Below are 19459 nucleotides of genomic sequence, written 5' to 3'. Positions count from 1 at the left end.
ATGGCTTCCCCAACTCCACAATGGCATCCCGTCAGGGTATCCTAAACGTTGGAGGACGTCTCAACCAGGACCTGACGAGATATGATCACACTACTCCCGTCCTGATGGGACGCCATTGGCTCACCTTGCCAACCCACACCATTTTCAAAACCAGTAGCATCATTTACAAAGCTATCATGAACAACATCCCCTCTTATCTTGTAGCACAATGGTTAGAGCGGCAGACCCTGATGCAGAGATCTGGCCCGGGACCAGGGTTCAATCCCTGCCTCGGCGGGTCTTGGGCTCAATTCCCTTGGACAGGATAATTCTCGCCTCCGTGCCTAATCTAATTAATGGGTCCCACTCTGTAACTCTGGGCAATAGCTTGCATAATATCCACAACGGCCCTGACAGCGCTTGGATGCCTGGCTTCACCCTGGGGGTTGCCCAGGAGTGGGCGCTTCATAAGGAAAAGCCAGGAAGGGTTCCACAGCGGTATGCGTACAGCGCCTAGAGACCCTAACGGGTGAGTAGTGCGCTATACAAGTGTGAAGTTTTTTTAGTTTTTATCTTGCAGACAAGCTCACCATCTGTGTTGGCTCTCAGCACACTGATAGCCAGAGCACCATCATAATGGAGAAGAGTTAAAAAAAAATCAAGACAGCAGGCTTTTCCAACTATGTACACAGGATCTGGAGCAACTTACCAAATCCATAAGGACCACAAAAGGCTGCTCAAATTTAGGAAAGACACACCTCTTTAAAGTACACTACATCACAATGCAGTAAATATCTAATAACCAGCTACCTCTCCATTCACTTGATGACTGTATGTTTGCTTTTGGCTCTGTACAGTGATCCATACAATTATGACTATACATATACTTCATACATACAACAAAACATTCTTGTACACCTGTTGGCTACACCTTCCAGGCCCAATTTTTACTTGCTCTTTTACAGTGGACTCAATCTAATTTAAGCCTATCTCTGTAGAGCCCACTCCTGAATCCATTCTGAACTGTTTAAACTGACTTATGTGCAGCTGATTCCTCCTCTCCACTTATAGCCTAAGCTTTAACTCAATCTTTACTCTTTTCTCCCACTGTGATCTACACTTACCCTTCTGTAGCCAACTCTTCCTGGATCGCATAGTCTGGTCAGCTTTCTCGTCTCGCAGAAGCTGTTGAAGGACTGGCTGCATCTCATCCACAGTGATCTCCCCAGCAGCCAGAGCCCTGCAGTGCAGCACAACAGACACGTCACGATGATAAAAGCTGAAGTAGTGGCACACCCGACTGGCTTCATGGACACAGCTCTCATCCAACAGACGGCCAATCAAGTGATTAAGTGACTGCACCTCAGTGCACCCCAGGCTTGATGCCTCCGCAGATGTTGCCACATATTCTGGCTGCAGGCACTCTACAGTATTCAGCATTGTGAGTTTGGAGAATGAAAACTCCTTGGCCAACTGATCGAAGGACAAGTCAGCACCGATAGATATTTGTCGGGCAAACCTACCCTGGATCCACTCATTATTTGTGATGAGTGTTTGCTGAGCGATGCGGCACAGCCATATCTCACGCTCTAGTCCTTCTAAAGCCTTCAGTGGTACTGGATCCTCCTTTGCCAGCCAGTGCCCGGCCATGGAGAGAAGCAGATGCTTCTCAGATATGACCTCCATACCCTCATCTGCTCGACCACCTTCAGGAGGCAGATGCATGGCTTCAGCATAGCTGGAGAAGAATGAAGAAGCTGCTCTGCTGGAGATGCAATGGCTGCTGAAGCTCTCGTGACATTTCCTCCAGAAGTCAATCCTGGCCTTTTTCCTGTGCCACTGGCCTGTGCTCTGCAGGAATCTGTGGTCTTGGGTTAGCTGCAGATAAGATAAAACATAAAATTACATGAAATACTCTTACCACAAGTGACTTGTAATACATACAAGGAGAGAATGAGAGCATTGAAGACGGGTAACACTGAAGGGAGAGTAAAAGTGAGAGGAAAGCATGTACTGATGAGAGAGGAAGGAATAGAAAAACATACAGCAGAATTGAAGTGGAGTGCAAAAGAGTCAGGGATATCAGGTAAAGAAGGTACTTATGTAGGAAGTGATAGATATAGTCATAAAACTGCCACATATTCAATGACACTGCAGCACTTTACTGAAATCACAGAAATTGATAAATAGCCATGGAGAGAGACTTAAAGAAGACACTGGACAGTACCCTTAAATGAATCTTTTATTGCCTCAGACAGCTGAAATATAAAACCCTTTCTTCGGATGCTGGTTCAGATTTTTTCTGTAACAGCTTGTGAAAGTGTTAAATGGGGGAACTGCAGTTGCTAAAGACTCCTTATGAGAAACATTTCTAACTGTAATTGATAACTACCTTTAGTCTTGTATGAGCATCAGCACATACAGGCTTCTCAGATGAGGAAAAAGAGTGAGATGTGTGTTTTGCATGAGCGTTTTCTTTTCTAAATATCATTTTCACTTCATATTGTGTGATTATACACATAACATTATCACAAACCTCCAGATACATTAAATACATACATATAACAATAATTTTCCTCTCCGAAGACAATATTTTCCCATTCTGGATTTTGTTCACTGCCTCTCTTTCCTGTCAGTCTTTTTGTGAAGTGAAACTGTATGACAGTGTTTTTCTTTGAGTAAAAAAGGCAGGGGCTCTCTATCTCCTGTCACAGGCATGGGTGCTTTTAAACACTGATCCCGAAGTCATGATAAACTGTCAGGCAAAGAGATACACCCCACCCCCTCCCCCCAAGGGGCCTGAAAACCCTATCACCCGATCATAATTTATACTGTAAAGGCATTATTTAAAAAGGAGACACTCGGCTATTAGGGAGACGCTTTCTGCAATAAACTCGTAAGCTCTGTACATTCTCCCAAGAACAGGCCATTCAGTTCTGAGACTGCAGAAAACACGGACATAACCTGTGGACATATAATTCATTGTGCCAGAGAGGAAAACGAACATCATCATGCCTGCACAAAGAGAAATAACGTCAATCTTAAATGCTCTGCCAGAAGATACAGTTTTTCAAAGTTTCTGTGGCATTTACTAAAAGTTAAAAATAATATGTTCTTCTAATTTCTGTCCTATTCGCCCCCTTTTCTCCTCTGTCTCCCTCTCTATCCTTAGTGCTCCCTGCAATTTATACCATTACGCGGAAGTTCTGGGGTTTATTAATTATCTCGCTTCTGCCCGCATCCAAACTAAATCAAACTGAGCCATTAATAATACTGGGCACTGATAGCCCCAAGCCACTGAGAATAATTTTCAACTGATTACAACAACAAAGGGGCATATGGTGATGAGTGATTATACCAAAAACCTTTTTAATACTCCTCAATGATGATACTGACAGTGTGAAGCCACTGTTGATTCAAGGCTACCCATGACACTGAACAACTAATTATACTCAATATATCAATTATACCGCATCATTAATAGCACTGAACCAGCAGAAATACTAAGCCACTTACAGAACAGAAGCACTGATAACAATCAGCCTTTAAAATAGTGGGTAAAAGATAAAAGAGTTTCTAATGATAATAAAGAACTTGGGCACTTAAGATATGACTCTGGTGGTAATACAGAGTACTTGATTACAGGGATCTAGTAGTAACACTGACTCACTAATGCTAATGAACTGCTGATGATTCTCAGCAGTTAGTGGGCACTAAACATGACCGAGACTGGGTGAGAATATGCTATGGTAATCCTAATGTCTTCCCACATCTGACACTAAAACCCATTTTGGTGTAGTCAGCGTATTCAAAATAAATCAAGTGACAAAAGTAGGGTATTCCAGAAACCAGGCATCAATTTGTTTTAGCATCCCATGCCCCTCTCTTTCAAGTCTGCCCCGAGTGTTATATATATAAACCCAGCAGACTTGTTAAACAGAATTTGACAATCAAGCAGGATTTGATACTGTCTTGTAAAAAAGTATGCTCACAGATCCACCCGTATATTCAGTCAGGTTCAGTGGAATAATTTCTGCCTAATCAGGTAATCAGGTATTTGTTCCTGGGAAGTACTTGACGTCTGTTTGACAACTATTCAAGTACTAATTACTGGATGGCGGAAGAGGGTGAGTGAATGCCAATGCAGCCTCTAGGAACGTCAGACAGGGAAAAGGTAACTTTCTAAAAGTTGGCTTTACTTAATATTTATTAAACAGTCAACACTGAATTATATTTTAATAACTATTTCAAATAGTTGTTTAATCATTTGTCTAGCTAGTACCATTCCCAAGATATAGTTTTAGGATTTAAATCTGTACTCAACTTTTCTATATAGGACAGCTGGGCCTGTGTCAGTGAAAAATCGCTTGTGAATTCAGATCACTGTAAGCGCATTTTAACATTAAAATTCTACCTGCCCTACATTCAAATATCATGCACCCTTTCTTGTGGGAAACAAGGCCTACACAAGGGTGACTTACCAATATTTAAAAGGGGCATTTTCACCTGACAAAAAGGTTTATTTTGGCAGGTACAATTAGTCTGAAGGCTGAACAATGGATTAAACCCAGATCTGTGACTGGGGCTGAGTGTTTGAAAAGTTTCAAACGTCCATCATCCTTTTGTGTTGCTAAAGTTGCTCTAAGTGGGAAGGGTATGCCCAGACTTGGGCCCCATGCTCACTTTGCCACTGGATTCAAGCTAGCCTGGCTGATGAAGGGTGATACCCTGAAACCGGTCCCAGGATGCTTGTTTCCGGCCGAAGGAGGACCTGGTCTGGCTGTTTGTGCTGGACTGTTCCATTGGGAACAAGGTCAAGTCTGATTTGCATAAGGCTGGGTCCAAACTGGGGTGGCACGGTGAGCAAAAGAACAATGGATTAAACCCAGATCTGTGACTGGGGGTGAGTGTTTGAAAAGTTTCAGCACTCCGTTCATCATCCTTTTGGGTTGCTAGAATTAGTCTGAAGCCATGTTTTTCGTCAAACTAGTAGTTAGTAGAGTAAGAGCTATAGTTAACAGATGGCAGTTAACTTCATGCCAGGGGTGTATTTCTGCACCATAAACTATAGCCTTATAAAAAAGTTAAATATTCCAATCAGGGATTATACAATTTCTCCATGTCCTTGGGGGCAGAGCACATACACTGGGCAATGAAAAGAATTGCCCCAGAGTAGATATTTACTAAACAAATTGTGTGTGTGTTTGGTTGGGGGGGGGGGGTGCAGAAAAGTTGGAATTCCCTACAGTGCCAGAGTTTTGAAATCCTTGTATAAAACAACCCAAATAAATGGCCTACGAAATAAATCTGCAAACACTTCTATCAAGGAAGATAATACACCTGAAGCAATGGCATGGACAAACAAAAAGGAATTGCACAAACATACTAGAAGAAAATAAAAGGATAACTTTATAGAGAGAAGTTCTTAATGCACCTAACATATTATGCAACAAACCATGGGTTAAGATTTCAGCAAAAAGTCTCCTCTAAGAACACAAACACATTCTAGAGTGGAAATGAACAGAAATTATGAGGAAATATTTACAAACAAGAATACCAAGAAGGCAACCTCCAAACTCACAAAAGGGAATGTTCTGGCCCGAAATAGGATACCACCTGAAGTCTGCCAACACCAACCAGAATGATATGCATCAATTCAGGTATATCTCTTCATCAAGATCTAAGAATACTGGGGCTGCCCTCCTTTATGGATGAACAGAACATTATCCTCATAAACAAAAATGGGCAAAAGAATAATAAATAAACTTATAGACTCATTAGCCTCATCAACATACACTGCATGTGTATATTATACTACAAACTAGTCTTAATCACTATGAAAGAATGGATGGCAGATCAAACATACTAAATTCAATCCAAGGCAAATTCACACAAGGGCTCTCCACCATAGAACAGGCCCTTATTTTTTATTTTTTAACGAGGTTTGAATATACAGTACGGCAACAATAGGCTTTTTCTGGACTTCACATCACAGTTTGTCCTAGGAATAGAGGATTATGTAGGACACTGTCAAGCATGGGTCTCAAGCTTGCTCTCCACTCTCCTATAAGAAGGCTGTACCCACAATCACCCAAGTAAGGGTCAACCAAAAAGGGAAGGGATGTTTAGCAAACAGTTTCCAACCTCTGGTGGAGTAAAACAAGACTATTGCCTTTCTCCACACATTTTCACTTTATGCAAATTACATATTCAAAGAGGTTTTTCAAGCCTCACAACATGTGCCTGCCACTGAGAGCTTTCAGATGCCAAAATTACTCTAAGCATGTAATTCTATATTCATTACTCAAATTCTGAATGGGCCGGCAAGCACAGCTGACAACCAGGGAGCAATATTGCACAACGAATGGTCTGAAAATAAACACCCAGAATTCAAAGGCAATGGTGTTGAGGAAACATTCACAGCATGATAGAGCTTTCACCCTTGGTCGTAAAAAGCACGAGGAGATTGTTATTCTCACTTACTTGAGAATAACTCTGACGAGTAACATGATCTGGGAAGCACACATGAAAAAGGTGACTGGAAAATCAGAGACATTACTAAAAGACATCCTCTGGGCTGCCCGCTCACATGGAAACATGAAAACAAATTTGTCCAGCAAGTCAACAATGGATTACAGGCAAAGGTTGAAAGCAAATAGCCTATCGGGTAGAACAATGGGGCCTGGCTAAAGTGTGGCTAAAATCAGACCCAGTGAAAGGAAGTTCTGGAAGACACTACTCATACTCCCTAAAGGCTTTCTCATGATCGCTCTGGAATCCAATGTCAACTACAGCTCCATCTTAGATGTGGAACATCACTAATAGAATGTGGATGAAACACTTTAGGTCTACCAGAAAGAAAGAATCAGTCATCAGTGTAGGAAGCTGGCTCTTTATATAGTGGACCTAAACGGGGCACACTGTGTAAACAGTCCAAGCCAACCCCTTTTGGTCAACAGAGGCACAAATGATAACACCAAATTCTCTCTTTTGTGGTAGTGTAGGAGAGCAGGTTAGGCTTATCTGAGGGTAGTGCTAAGCTATTATTGTACTTGCAGAGGCAATAAATGAAACATACTCAAAGAATAAATCTGAGACCAATTTAGAAAAAAACCCACATATTTTTATGTAAATGTTGAAAAAAAATGAAGAACTTCTTTATCAAGTAAGTCATTTTTTAAAATGTCGAGCTTTACAGGTAAGTAAGAAGTTCACTTAAATGCGTCTTTATGCAGGGACGCTTTCCTGCAGGGAAAAAGACATATGTTGCATACAGTTATTTATGGTAGGTTTCTGGGGGTCTCCTCTGGGACTTAGGGCTGTAGGGGACCAAGTTCCACAGTACCACTAGCAGTTACCTGTTACCTGCAATGGGGCATCCGGGTGCAGAGGTACTGGTCAGGTTGGTTGTTCTCAGCTCTACGCCGGTGGAGAGAAGGGGGGACACCTAGAAATAGGCTGCAGATAGGGACTTGGAAGCAAGTTGGTTCCCCAGTACCCAGGCTGGGGCGCTTGGGTGCAGTGTAAAAGGTCAGCTGGGCTGGGCTGGGTGCATCAAAGGTCTCCGTCCAGTAGGAGTCCCAATCAAACTAACAGCGGCTTGGCTTGGTGCAGGGGGTCCAGTACCCTGGGTATTGGTGCTGTTGTGCGGCTCTTGTTGATCCTGGTGTCTTCACACTTGGTGGGTCGACCAGACCCACCAAACACAGACACAGACAGACACAGACTGTGTGCACAGACACCTCTTCCAGGGCAGCTGCGCATCGGACTGGCTGGGGCAAGATGTTGGATTGGACTCAGTGCCTATGGACTGTAGGGGAGTAACTCCTTAGTCCAAGGGAGATTGCTGGCAACTTGCAAAGGGCTGGCAGTCTACTGGGGTTCTTGGCAGGAGCTCAGTTGCAGGACTAGTCACTTTGCTGCGACTGTCGAGACTCGTGCTGGCAGGCAGGGTTTGGCACACAGTAAGTCTTCTGTTCTCTCTTTCTCACAGCTCTTCTTAGTCCTTTTCTTCTGGATTAGTCGAATCTGAGCTCCTGGCATCAGGGGTGTCACCTAAAAACTCAATTTAGGGGCGTTAAGAGGAGTGTCAGGTAGTAACCAGGGTGCTGCCTAACTTTAGGGTGACTACATACTCTATATGACCACTTGAGTCATAACCGTGGACATAACCTTGAGCCAGTGAGCCTAATTCCATCAAAAACCAAGATGGTGGAACGGTACGTTTTGTGTTCACATCAGGTAGCCCATCTCAGTGGTGGAACTAGTCTGATAGGGAACATGCCTACTGAGTAGCTCATTTTCCCACCTGACCTGGTGCTAATGAGGCCTGGGGCAGAGGTGTGGCATCTCCACTGACTGGGGAAGCAGGGGTTGCAAAACAAAGGCCTCCTGCTTTAATATGCTGATAATCAGCCATTGTACTCGGAGGAGGTGGTGACACCTCTGCCAAGAGCAGGCTTTGTTTCTGACCTCAGAGACTGCAGGTTTTCACCTCCAGGGAGACAGAAACTCGCCTGTGGTGGCAGGCCGGTCACGACCAGTGAGCCAGCATACTAGTAGGTTTTCAGGGGGCACCTCTAAGGTGCCCTCTGGGTGCATGTATTAATAAATTCATCAATGGAATCAGTATGGGCTTATTAATACCAGATGTTTGATACCAAACATCTTTGGTTTCAGTGAATCCATCATGTAGCTGCGGAACACGTAATTACCAGTGTCCAGCACATGTACTTAAACTGGCCTCCCTGTTCACTTGCAATATCTCAGAATCGACTCAGACATCACAGTGGCATCCCTGTTCATGCAATTATGTCCACACATGTAGTATAGTGCACTTAACCTTAAGGTTATAAGGAGTGCTGTAGGAGTGCCTTACCTATACTGCATGCAGTGTGTGTACTCATGGCACACAGAAGGTGTACCTTATCATGTTTTCACTTTTTTCTTTTACCAAGCAAAATGTGGGGGTGACCATGTCAAAAATTTACACTTACCTACACAACACCCCACCCCCCTCCCATGAAGGGTGGTACAATTGTCCCATACCCCTTTCCAAACCTCCAAGCCAACTCAAGCCAAGGAATGCCCTAACTTGAATCTGGGTTGTTGGAGCTTCCCAGTCCATAATAGTCTGAGTCTTTGGCTGTAAAGATTGAAACTGGTCTCCACCTACAAGTATACAACTGTGTCCTGCCCTATCTGGCTCTTGCTTGCCTTGACAATGAGTCCTGCAGCTTGCAGAACCTTCAGGACCTTCCCAAGGTAGAACAGGTGATCCTGCCAAGTGGAACGATAAACAGCAGTATCATTTAGATAGGCTGCACTAAAAGTCTCCAACCCAGCAAGGACTTTATTCACCAACCTATGGAAGGTGGCTGGGGCATTCTTTAACCCAAAGGACATAACAGTGAACTGATAATACCCATCTGAGGTTAAGAATGCCGACTCCTGTTTTGAATCTGCGGTAACACCAATCTGTCAGTGCCCTGATGTCAAGTAAAAACCAAAAGTACTGAGAAATGTGGATGCCCCCATCCTGTCAATCAATTCACCATCTCTAGGAATTGGGTGTACATCTGTCTTGGTTAGTGCACTGAGGCCCCTATAGTCCACACAGAACTTCACTTCTAGATTTCTACCCTTGGAATGAGGTTTTCGGATTAACACAACTGGACTGGCCCAGGGGTTCTCAGAGGGTTCAATGGCTCACAATTGCAGCATCTCGCTGACTTCAGCTCCGATGCTCTCCTTAACTTGGTCAGACTGTTGGTATATTTTGTTTTTGGCAGGTGTGTTGTCTCCAGTGTCCACATCATGGGTACACCAGTTTGTCTGACCAAGGGCTAGGGAGAAGAGCTCAACATACTGCTCCAGGACTTGCAGGCAGTCAGCTTGCTGTTTGGCAGAGAGGGTGTCTGAGAAGACAACTCCATCTAAGGACCAATCTTGTGGGCTTTATAAGAGGAGGTCAAGGAGAGGTTCACTCTCCGCTTCCTGATCTTCATAAGTGACCATCAGCATGGTCACTTTCAGGCCTGTCATACAAAGGTTTCAGGCAATTGACATAGATGACCCTGTGAGGGCTCCTGCAAGTGCCCAGGTCAACCAAATAGTTGACCTCACTTTTTTTTCAAGGATAGGGTAGGGTCCACTCCACTTGTCCTGGAGGGCCTTAGGTTCCACAGGCTCCAAAACCCATACCTTCTGCCCTGGTTGGTACTCCACCAGGTCAGCCTTTTAGTCATGCCAGAGCTTCTGGAGTGCTTGGCTGGCCTCAAGGCTTTTGGATGCTTTACCCATGTACTCAGCCATTCTGCAACGTAGAGCAAGCACATAGTCCACAATATTTTGTTTAGGCCCTTTGAGAGGTCTTTCTCAGCCATCCTTAAGTAGACAAAGTGAAAAGCAGGCATGGGAAAAGGACATCCCAATCCTTCTGAGTTTTTCAGGAAGAACTAGGATCATATACCTTTCATGGTTGTGTTGAACCTCTCAACCAAACCATTTGTTTGTGGGTGATATGGGGTAGTAAATTTGTATGTCACCCTACACTAAGCCTACATGGCTTTTAACAAACCAGGCATGAAAGTTTGCATGAACGTTTGCACTTCTGTTGGATACCACTTTCTTAGGAAAGCCCACTCCAGTAAAGATACTGAAGAGGACCCTGGCAACCTGCAGGAGCACTAACAGTTCTTAGAGGAATTGTTTCAGGATACCTGGTGGCACAAGTATAATTCTGTTTCCTAAGACTGCTGGAGGGTCAAGAGGACCGACTTTGTGAATCCTTCCTCTTTCAAAGGGAACTCCAACCACTGGAAGTCGAATTTAGGAGGCCTTTGGATCGTTACTTGTCTTACCACTGGCTTGACTGGTAACACAGGAGTAACAAGACTCCTTCACCGTCTGGGACACATTCGGCCAGTAGAAGTGGGAGACTAATCTACTCTAAGTCTTGTTCTGGCCAAGATGTCCAGCTAGGGGGATGTCCTTTGGCCAATGGGAGTAAAAACTCTATCTACTGCTGAAGCACTACCACTCCCCTAGTGGCACTAGGTTTGGGGTCTTTGGCCTCAGTGTACAGGAGTCCCTCCTCCCAGTAGGTATTGTGGGAGTCACTGACATCTCCATTTTCTGGGGCAGTGGCTTGCTGTCTCAGGCTTTGAAGAGTAGGACAGGTCCTCTGTCCTTAGCACAGCTCTTCCCTAGAGGGTCCCCTGGTCCTAGGAGCTCTGCTGTGTAAGACCCAAGTTCCTGGGGCTCAGTTTCCTCGTGGGCTGACAGGACGTCTACTTGAGGCGAAGGGACCTCAGCTTGTGGCTGTTCAGAAGTTGGTTTCCAAGTCTTTTTACCTTTTCTTTTGGAATGTTGGGCCACTTTTCCAGACTCCAACTCTTCTCCCTGGGCTTTACTCTGTGCTTGGGTTTTAACGCATAGCCATGGAATGAACCTTGGTCACATTATCAGCATTGGTGACTGGATAAGTTTGTCCAGCCAGATACTGTTCTGGAGATACTAGCTTTTCAGTCACCATGGTGACACTTGCACCTGTATCTCTCAGTGCTTCTACTGTAACCTAATTAATATGTGGCTGTTATTTGTATTTTTCCAGATTACTGGGCCAGACAGCCACGGTAGCTACAGCCACCCCACCTTCTGAGACTAAAGTGTCGCCAGTGTGCTCTCTGACCTTGTCAGGGCACACCAAGGATCCCGTCTGGAGACTTACCACCCCAGTGGTAACTGAGGGTGCACTAGAGGAAGCCTTTGTGGGACAGGTAGGGTTTCCATGTTGGTGCACATTGGCTTTGCAATTAAAGCACCAAGTCTTCTTGAGATCACAGTGTTTACCCTGAGACCCTCCCTCGGCCCATGTTTTGTCTCAGGTCCCACACTCCTAAAAAGGTTTTTGGGGGCCTCGAGAGGACTCTCTGCTTTTACGTTTAGACTGCCCACTGGCTTTCCCTTGGGGTGAAGGGAGGGTATTAGCAACCCCTTTCTTTTCGTCACCCCCTCCATGAGACTTTATGGACACCTTAGTCTTGGTCCAATGGTCAGCCTTCTTACCCAATTCTTGGGGAGAGACTGTTTAGGTCCACCAATTACTGATGAAACCTAGTTACTTAACACAAGCTCTTACATAATAAGATTATAAAGCTCATCATAGTCTTGCACATTATTACCTTTCAACCAGCCACCTAGTGTTTTCAACGAGACATCAACAAAATCTACCCAGGTCAGACTCCTTGAAACTAACCCTGTCTCCTCAGTGGTAAATCCAAAGCCCTCCATCAGGGTATCCTTCATGAGGTCGTAGGAGTCTATCCCTGCAATTTACCGAGAACAGCTCCCAGTACAGAGTCCGAATATTTCTGGCTGAGGTTCCTCATCTTACAAGCCCTCTCAAAGGCTGTAAACCATTTGGTGACATCATCAACTTCTACATATTTGTGGACAATCCCTTTGGGGATTTTAGGGTCAAAGGCTTCATACTTCTCCCTATTTAAGATGTTGCTGCCACCAGAGATGGGTGTAGATGTGTTAGACCCATCTCAGCCCTTTCATTTTCTACGGCCAGGACTTTGGCCTCAAGGGCTACTCTTTTAGCTAGTTTTTTTAAGATTGGGTCTTCATTTTCTACTTTGTCTTAGGTACTGTTAGACGTTCTCCCAGTAGGGGTATCATCAGTAGGGGAGCTTTGAGAGATCATCTTCATCCTCACTGATATCTCATGTATGGATTTCTTCTATTGCCAGGGCTTTCTCTTTCCTGGCCAGCAACTCCTGGAGTTGTGCCCTTGTTGGTTTAGGTCCCATGGCAATGTCACATGCTTTGTAGAGGTTCTTAAATTGTACTAACTTAAGGTTCTTGTAGGGGGGGCAGGTTGCGCTCCTGGCTAGTACCGTCTGACTCAGACATGTTATTACCGTAGTTGGGACCTTTTTAGAAATTTACTAAAGATTCTAACCAGACTTTTAGGCCTAACTACTTAAATGCTTTTTTATCTTCTAAACAGTTGGACTGGGGGACTACTTAACAGTTCAAATGTAGACATTTGGAAAAATTGACAAAAATGTAAAAAAACTACTTTTTTAATTTCTTTTAGCTAATGTCTATTGTGGATTTACTTTGTGGAATCATTTATTGACCAAGTGGTATCAGCAAATGAAAAGTCTTGTATCCCACTGTTGATTCACCAATGTAGGAAGCTGGCTCTTTATATACTGGACCAAAACGAGGTACACTGTGTAAAGAGTGTAAGCAAACCAATATTGGTTTATAGAGGCAAAAATTATAACAATAAATGCTCTGTTTTGTATGTAGGCCAGCAGTTTAGTCTTATCAGAGGGTACTGCTAAGCACCTATTGAACTTGCTAAGGCAATAAAACAGACAAACTCAAAATATAGATCTTAGACAAACTTAGAAAAATAACATGTATATTTCAGTACTTTTTGATACCAAGAACTTCATTATAAAGTAAGTACTTTTTAAAATATAGATTTTTAGCTTTATGCAGCAATACGTTCCTAAGGGAAAAAAGGCATGCACTGCATACAGTTATTTAGGGTCGATTTCTGGAAGTCTCCATCAGGACTTAAGTTCATAGAAGGCCCAGGTCCAAAGTACCACCAGCAGTTACTCGTTACATGCCCCGGGGCGTCCGGGTGCAGAGGTGCTACCTAGAAACAGGCTGCAGAGGAGGACTTGGGGACAAGTCTGGGCGCTCCCAAACGGGGGCTCGGGTCGCAAGGGTCCTGGGAGCAATAAAGCACAGCTGATTCTCTGGTACCTGGGCTGGGGCGCTTGGGTGCAGCATAGATAAGTTGGCTGGGCTGGTTGCGTCAAAGGTCCTCGCGGTTGTCGGTCTTGCCAGTTGGGGGTGCAAAAGCAGGGCCGCTGGGCCACTCTGGAAGTGCGTCTCTCTGGTGCTGACGTCCCTTCACGGCTGCTCAGTGCAGTGGGAGTCCTGATTTGTTTCCTGCATGGGGTCCGGTACTCCGGGTATTGGTGCTGTGCTCCTCTGGTTGATCCTGGTGCCTTCACACTTGGTGGGTCGACATGCATGACTTTCTGGGGCACGCCGAGGAGCGGCAAGACGTTGGATCAGACTTTGCTGCTTCAGGGCCTTTGGACTGCAGGGGAGAAGCTCCTCTACTCCAAGGCAGATTGCTGGCAATTTGAAAAGGGCTGGCAGTCTTCCGGGGTTCTTGACAGATGTTCAGCTGCAGGATAAGTCACTTTGTCGCAATTGTCGAGACTGGTGCAGGCAGGCAGGTTTTGTCGCCAAAAGTCCACAGCAAATCTTCTGTTCTCAAGGTGGTTCTTTGTCCTTTTCTTCTGGATCTATCAAATCTGAATTCCTGGCATCAGGGGTGCCACCTAAATACTCAATTTAGGGGTGTTAAGGGGAGCGACAGGTAGTATTCAATGGACTGCATACCTTTAGGTTGGCTACACCCTCTATATGACCACTTCCTGTGGAGAGTGGGCATAACCCTGACCCAGTGAGCCTAATTCCACCAAAAAGCAAGATGGTAAACTTCTAAGTTTTGTGTTCACAACAGGTAGACCCACCTTAGGGGTGGAACTAGTCTGATAGGTAACACACATACTGACTAGCTAATTATACCACCTCTCCTGGTATCAAAAGGGCCCTGGGGAGGGGGGTGGCATCTCCACTGACTGGGGAAACTGGACTCACATAACAAAGGTGCAAGAGGCCTTTAAAGCCTCGTGCCTTGATATGCTGATAACTGGACAACCTGTTTGGAGGAGGTGGTAACACCTCCACCCAGGGCAGGCTTTGTTTCTGACCTGACCTCCAGGGGGTCACAAACTCGTCTGTGGTGGCAGCCTGGTCAGGAATAGTCAGCCGCACAACAGTAGCTGGAAGGTTTTCAGAGGGTACCTCTAAGGTGCCCTCTGGGTGCATGTAATAAATCCATCACTGGAACCAGTGTGGGCTTATTATTACGAGATGTTTGATACCAAACATCATTGGTTTTAGTAAAGTCATGATGTAGCTGAGGAACCCGTAATACCAGTGTCCAGCTCATGTACTTAAAATGGCTTCCCTATTCACTTGCAGAATCAACCTGGACATCATAGGGACATATCTGCTCATGCAGTTATAACCACACATATAGTATAGTGCACCGTGCCTTAGGGCTGTAAGGCCGGCTGTAGGGGTGACTTACCTATAACGCATGGCACACCGGATGTGTGCCATGTTGTGTTTTCACCCTTTTCTGTACCATGTCACGCAGCCTGCAACGGCAGTCTGCAGAAGGGTTCAGATGGGTCCCTTAGGGTTGCTCAATACATGCTGCAGCCCTTGGGGACCGTCTCTAGTACTTCAGCCCTAGGTACCAGGAGTACCATTTACTAGGGACTTACAGGGGTGCGAACGATATTGCAAACTGGGGAATAATTGTACAGTTTTTAGGGAAAGATATCTGGCAATGGGTACCTGGATAGCAGGAACCCAGTGCACTTCGGTCAAAATTGCATCAGATACCAGGCAAAAAGTGAGGGTGACCATGTCAAGAAAGGGCACTTTCCTACAATCAGGGTCTGGAAGTAATGTATCCTTATGAGCCCAGTATTCAAATACATACCTATATGGAAAAGGACATGTCATTTCATGGCCTTGCAAAAGAAATTGTAGAACTAAGTCTGAGAGCCATAATATAAACGAAAGCTAATGTTGTGTAAAAATAACTCAACCAACTCCAATAAGAACGAATAAGGAACACCCTAGAGTAACAACTTCCATACAACAAGCCAAAGTGGGATCTGTGATGCCTCACAATACCTAAAGAGCTCCAATTCTTGGAACACTCCTATGCAAAAGAAACCTGGATCCCACAGAGAGTTGTGTCAGTGGTCAAAAAGAAGACTTGCTCCACTTGTCCCACTGTATGACAAAACCAGTGGGAAAACAATCCTGCAAACACTAACTAGAGAACATATGGAGACAAAAAACAGTGTTTTACCTGCTCTGTACCTGTCAAATGCATAACCAAGATTTATAAGCCAATTCCTGGCAAAGAGTTTTGCAGTATGAGTCAAAGCACTCACCAGAGTAGAGGTGCAGACTGATAAAGGAGATATGGCAGGAATAAATACAGTGAAAGTAACTGTCCTGAAGCACCTTGGAACCCAATGCTGCTTACATTCCAACTGTATTAGAAGCAGCCTCATAGATATTCCTGCCTAAAATATTTAATTGGAATTCTTTAATATATTTCATTTGCATGTAAGGATGTTTTTCTGTGCAATCAATTCTTTGTGCAAAAACACTTGTGCCAAAAGCATCTAAATAAACCTGTCAAACTTGTTAGTGACCAGTTTTGTGTCACACAAAGAGGTGTACAGACCACAAGAAGGCTACTGCTATTTTCAATGTTACTGAATGTATATTTGAACTGCTATGCTAAAACTGACTACCTAGCATTTTCAACCTGACAATAGGGAATAAACAAGCATGTGCAGCTTTGAAAGATTCAGTGTTGGCAACTGCCACTGCTCATTACAGTGGCAGCAGTATCCCATTATAAAGCATGGCTCAAAGAAAATGATCCCCAAGAAACCCATCTTCTTTAAAGTTGATTTATTAATAGAAACAACATTTTCTGCTGGACAAGGAATCGGTATGGGGTGAGGGGAAGTAGTAATAATACTCTCTTATGACATCTTGTAAAGGTAATTGCCTTTTTGCCCTTTTTGGCTAAAGTGTTTCTCGCCTCAACCTTCTCTTGGGCACCATGCCAGCTGATTTTGACAAATGTCCTACTTGTGCAGACTAAGAAGGATGAGCATTAAGATTGTTTCATCTTATTTGCACACACTCACTCTATCAAGAAGTGAAAATTCTATTTAGAAATGCCATACAGACTGTAACACTAGGAGCAAATTCTCTTTAGGGTGAAACAGGGCCCATCAGCAGGGCACTGCGCATGGATCTTCCTCATCTGTCTAGGTGTGCACAGTGGTTACTCACTGGATGTGACCAGGTATGATCCCTCTTTGTAGTCTCAAAAAGACTCACTAATGACCCTGCATCCAGTTAAAATCAAGTAAGTCTCTTTCCTAACGTTAAGGCATGTTTGTTCTTTGGAGGCCGGTTTAACACTGAGGTCTTAGACATCTAGCAGGGCTTCGCTATCAGTACAGCTGAGGATGGAGACCTCAACAATAACTGCCAGGTTGTGGAGAAGGATCAGTTACCTAACTGATTCTCTAGAGGCAGAACCCTTGGTTGAAAAGGGCTCATCCAAACTTCAGAAAGTTGACTTGAAGCCTCAGGTATCACCTGTTGGGAAGCTATTGCAGATGTGCCTATTTTTCCTTTGTCTGCTCTTCCTCAAACTGCTCTTTCCACAACTGTGATGAAAGGTCCAAGCACAAGAAAGGGTCAGACGAAAGGGAAAGACCAAAGAAAAGAATACCAACGTAGGAGGTATGCCAGGAACTCTTTCTCAGCACACGTCTTATATGGACATTTCATTAGATGATCAGTTAATGATATTTTACCTACTGAAGCTAGTGCTGATGCTTTTCTGTATGCAAAATGGGCTCTAGATCTCAAAGACAGCTGTGTGCGTGTAGGTACTGACCTGTTTTTGTGACTGTGCTATCCATGTCATACACCAAAGAAAACTGAAATTCTCACAGAAATGTAATGCATTCATTTTTTTTTTATATTAGAGCATTAATGTACAAAATGGAGAATTTTGCACTAGTGACTGTAGTTTCTGATAGAACATAGTCAAATATGGCCCTCATTTTGACCCTGGCGGTCTTTTTACTGCCAGGTTTAATGTGGTGGTATCACCACCACTCATACTGCCATGGCAGTATTGGGCCGGAGATGTTCATCTCCGACCTGGTGGTCCACAGAAAACCGCCGCCGGCATAATGAGCTGGCCTACCGCCATGGATTTTCGTGGTGGTAGCACCGCTACGAAAACCATGGCGGTAGGGCTACTGGTGACAAAGAATTCCTTTCCTGTCACTGGTAGATGGCTTACCACGCAAGTACCTGTCCCCACCCCCCCTACACACATAGCACCCCCACCCCTCCTAAAGTCACTGCACCTCCCACCCCCTCTACAGTTTCTGCACCCCTCTCCCCGAATACATGCACACACAAACCCACACACACCACACATACACCCATTCACCTCCACTTCCAGACACGCATCCACTCACACATATTCACTCACACACATCCATACACGCATTCACTCACAAATACTCACATGCATTCAGGCACGCATCCACACTAACATGCTCACAACGCATACTCACAGACATACATACTGACATGTAGACACACATTCACCGCAACATTCATGCATGCATTCACTCACATGCATACAACAATGCATACACCACAACACTCACAGATGCATTCACACAGGCACACACAAATCCATACACACACGCAGACACCACACACACACACACACACACACAATACACCTCCCCCCCGTCGGACACTCAACTTATCTTGTCCGGCAAGGAGGTTGTCCGGCAGGGAATGGGAAGGGGGTGCTGCTACCGCCTGCAGCACCCCGCCAGCAGGACACCGACAGGCCGTATTACTGGTCATTATACGGATGGCGGTGTCCTTCTGGCGGGGAGGTGCAGGTGGTAGCACTGCCCAGGCCCCTCCGACAGCCAGCATGGCTACTGCCAGATTTCCACCCACAGTGTGGCAGAAATCCGGCAGTACCCATGTTTTAGTGGGTGACAGACCGCCAGTCATTTAGAACACAAAGAAATTCATACAGCAGTTACACATGAAGTTATGAGGGCAGCCACAGCAGCACAATCAAAAAGACTATACCTCTTCAATCACTAATGTATCCACAGGTAGGTCTCCCAGTGCTGCCACCTTCTTGGCTAGAGAGAAATGCCCTTGTTTCTGCAGCTGTGCTAAGATAGAGGCACACTCCTCGCGCAGCCTCTCTATGCTGTAATCAGACAGTACAGAGCGGTTGATAGAGATGGATGTGTCCTCCAGGATCTGGCTCAAGGCGCTCAGCTTTTGCACATCCAGTCCTGTGTGAGAGGCAAGACAAAATGGAGATGGACACTTTAGCAGTGGGTCAAGAGAACTGATCAATAGATTTTTTTACAGAAGAGCCACTTTAGTAACTGGATGGAAATCGTGGCTGAGCATGAAGCTAGAAAAATAACCAAGAGAAGGGGCATATTCCCAAAGAGACAACAGACAGAGCCAAACACACTGGACACACTTATACTTGCTAAAAGTACAGAACAAGGAAGTTGTGGATTTAAACAATGAAGTAGGTGAGAGGACCAAGAGAAAATGCATTATAGGTTGTTTGAACTACAGTTTGCTGTCAGTACACCTGTGTTTGGTAGAAAGGGAATATACTTAGTGGCAAGTAAGCCACTCCCCTGCAAATCGCACAGCTAGGCCAACATGGAAACATCTGAAAAAA

At 44.7% G+C, this 19459-nt stretch overlaps 1 protein-coding gene across 4 annotated transcripts in view; it reads right to left on the bottom strand.

Annotated features, from left to right (window-relative positions):
- The window catches only part of SPG11 (SPG11 vesicle trafficking associated, spatacsin), a 579875-nt gene that overhangs the window by 143228 nt on the left and 417188 nt on the right, over positions 1–19459 (bottom strand). For all 4 annotated transcript variants that reach the window (XM_069222954.1, XM_069222953.1, XM_069222956.1 and 1 more), the window contains 2 exons: positions 18838–19052; positions 1104–1857 (listed from right to left, as the gene is read on the bottom strand). In XM_069222954.1, the coding sequence (XP_069079055.1) occupies positions 1104–1857; positions 18838–19052 (969 nt within the window). The remainder of the gene's footprint in view (positions 1–1103; positions 1858–18837; positions 19053–19459) is intronic.

Source organism: Pleurodeles waltl, chromosome 3_1 (assembly GCF_031143425.1).
Source record: "Pleurodeles waltl isolate 20211129_DDA chromosome 3_1, aPleWal1.hap1.20221129, whole genome shotgun sequence".
NCBI classification, from domain to species: Eukaryota; Metazoa; Chordata; class Amphibia; order Caudata; family Salamandridae; genus Pleurodeles; species Pleurodeles waltl.
The sequence above is the reverse complement of the archived record's forward strand: the minus strand, read 5'-3'. Positions and strand labels throughout refer to the sequence as shown.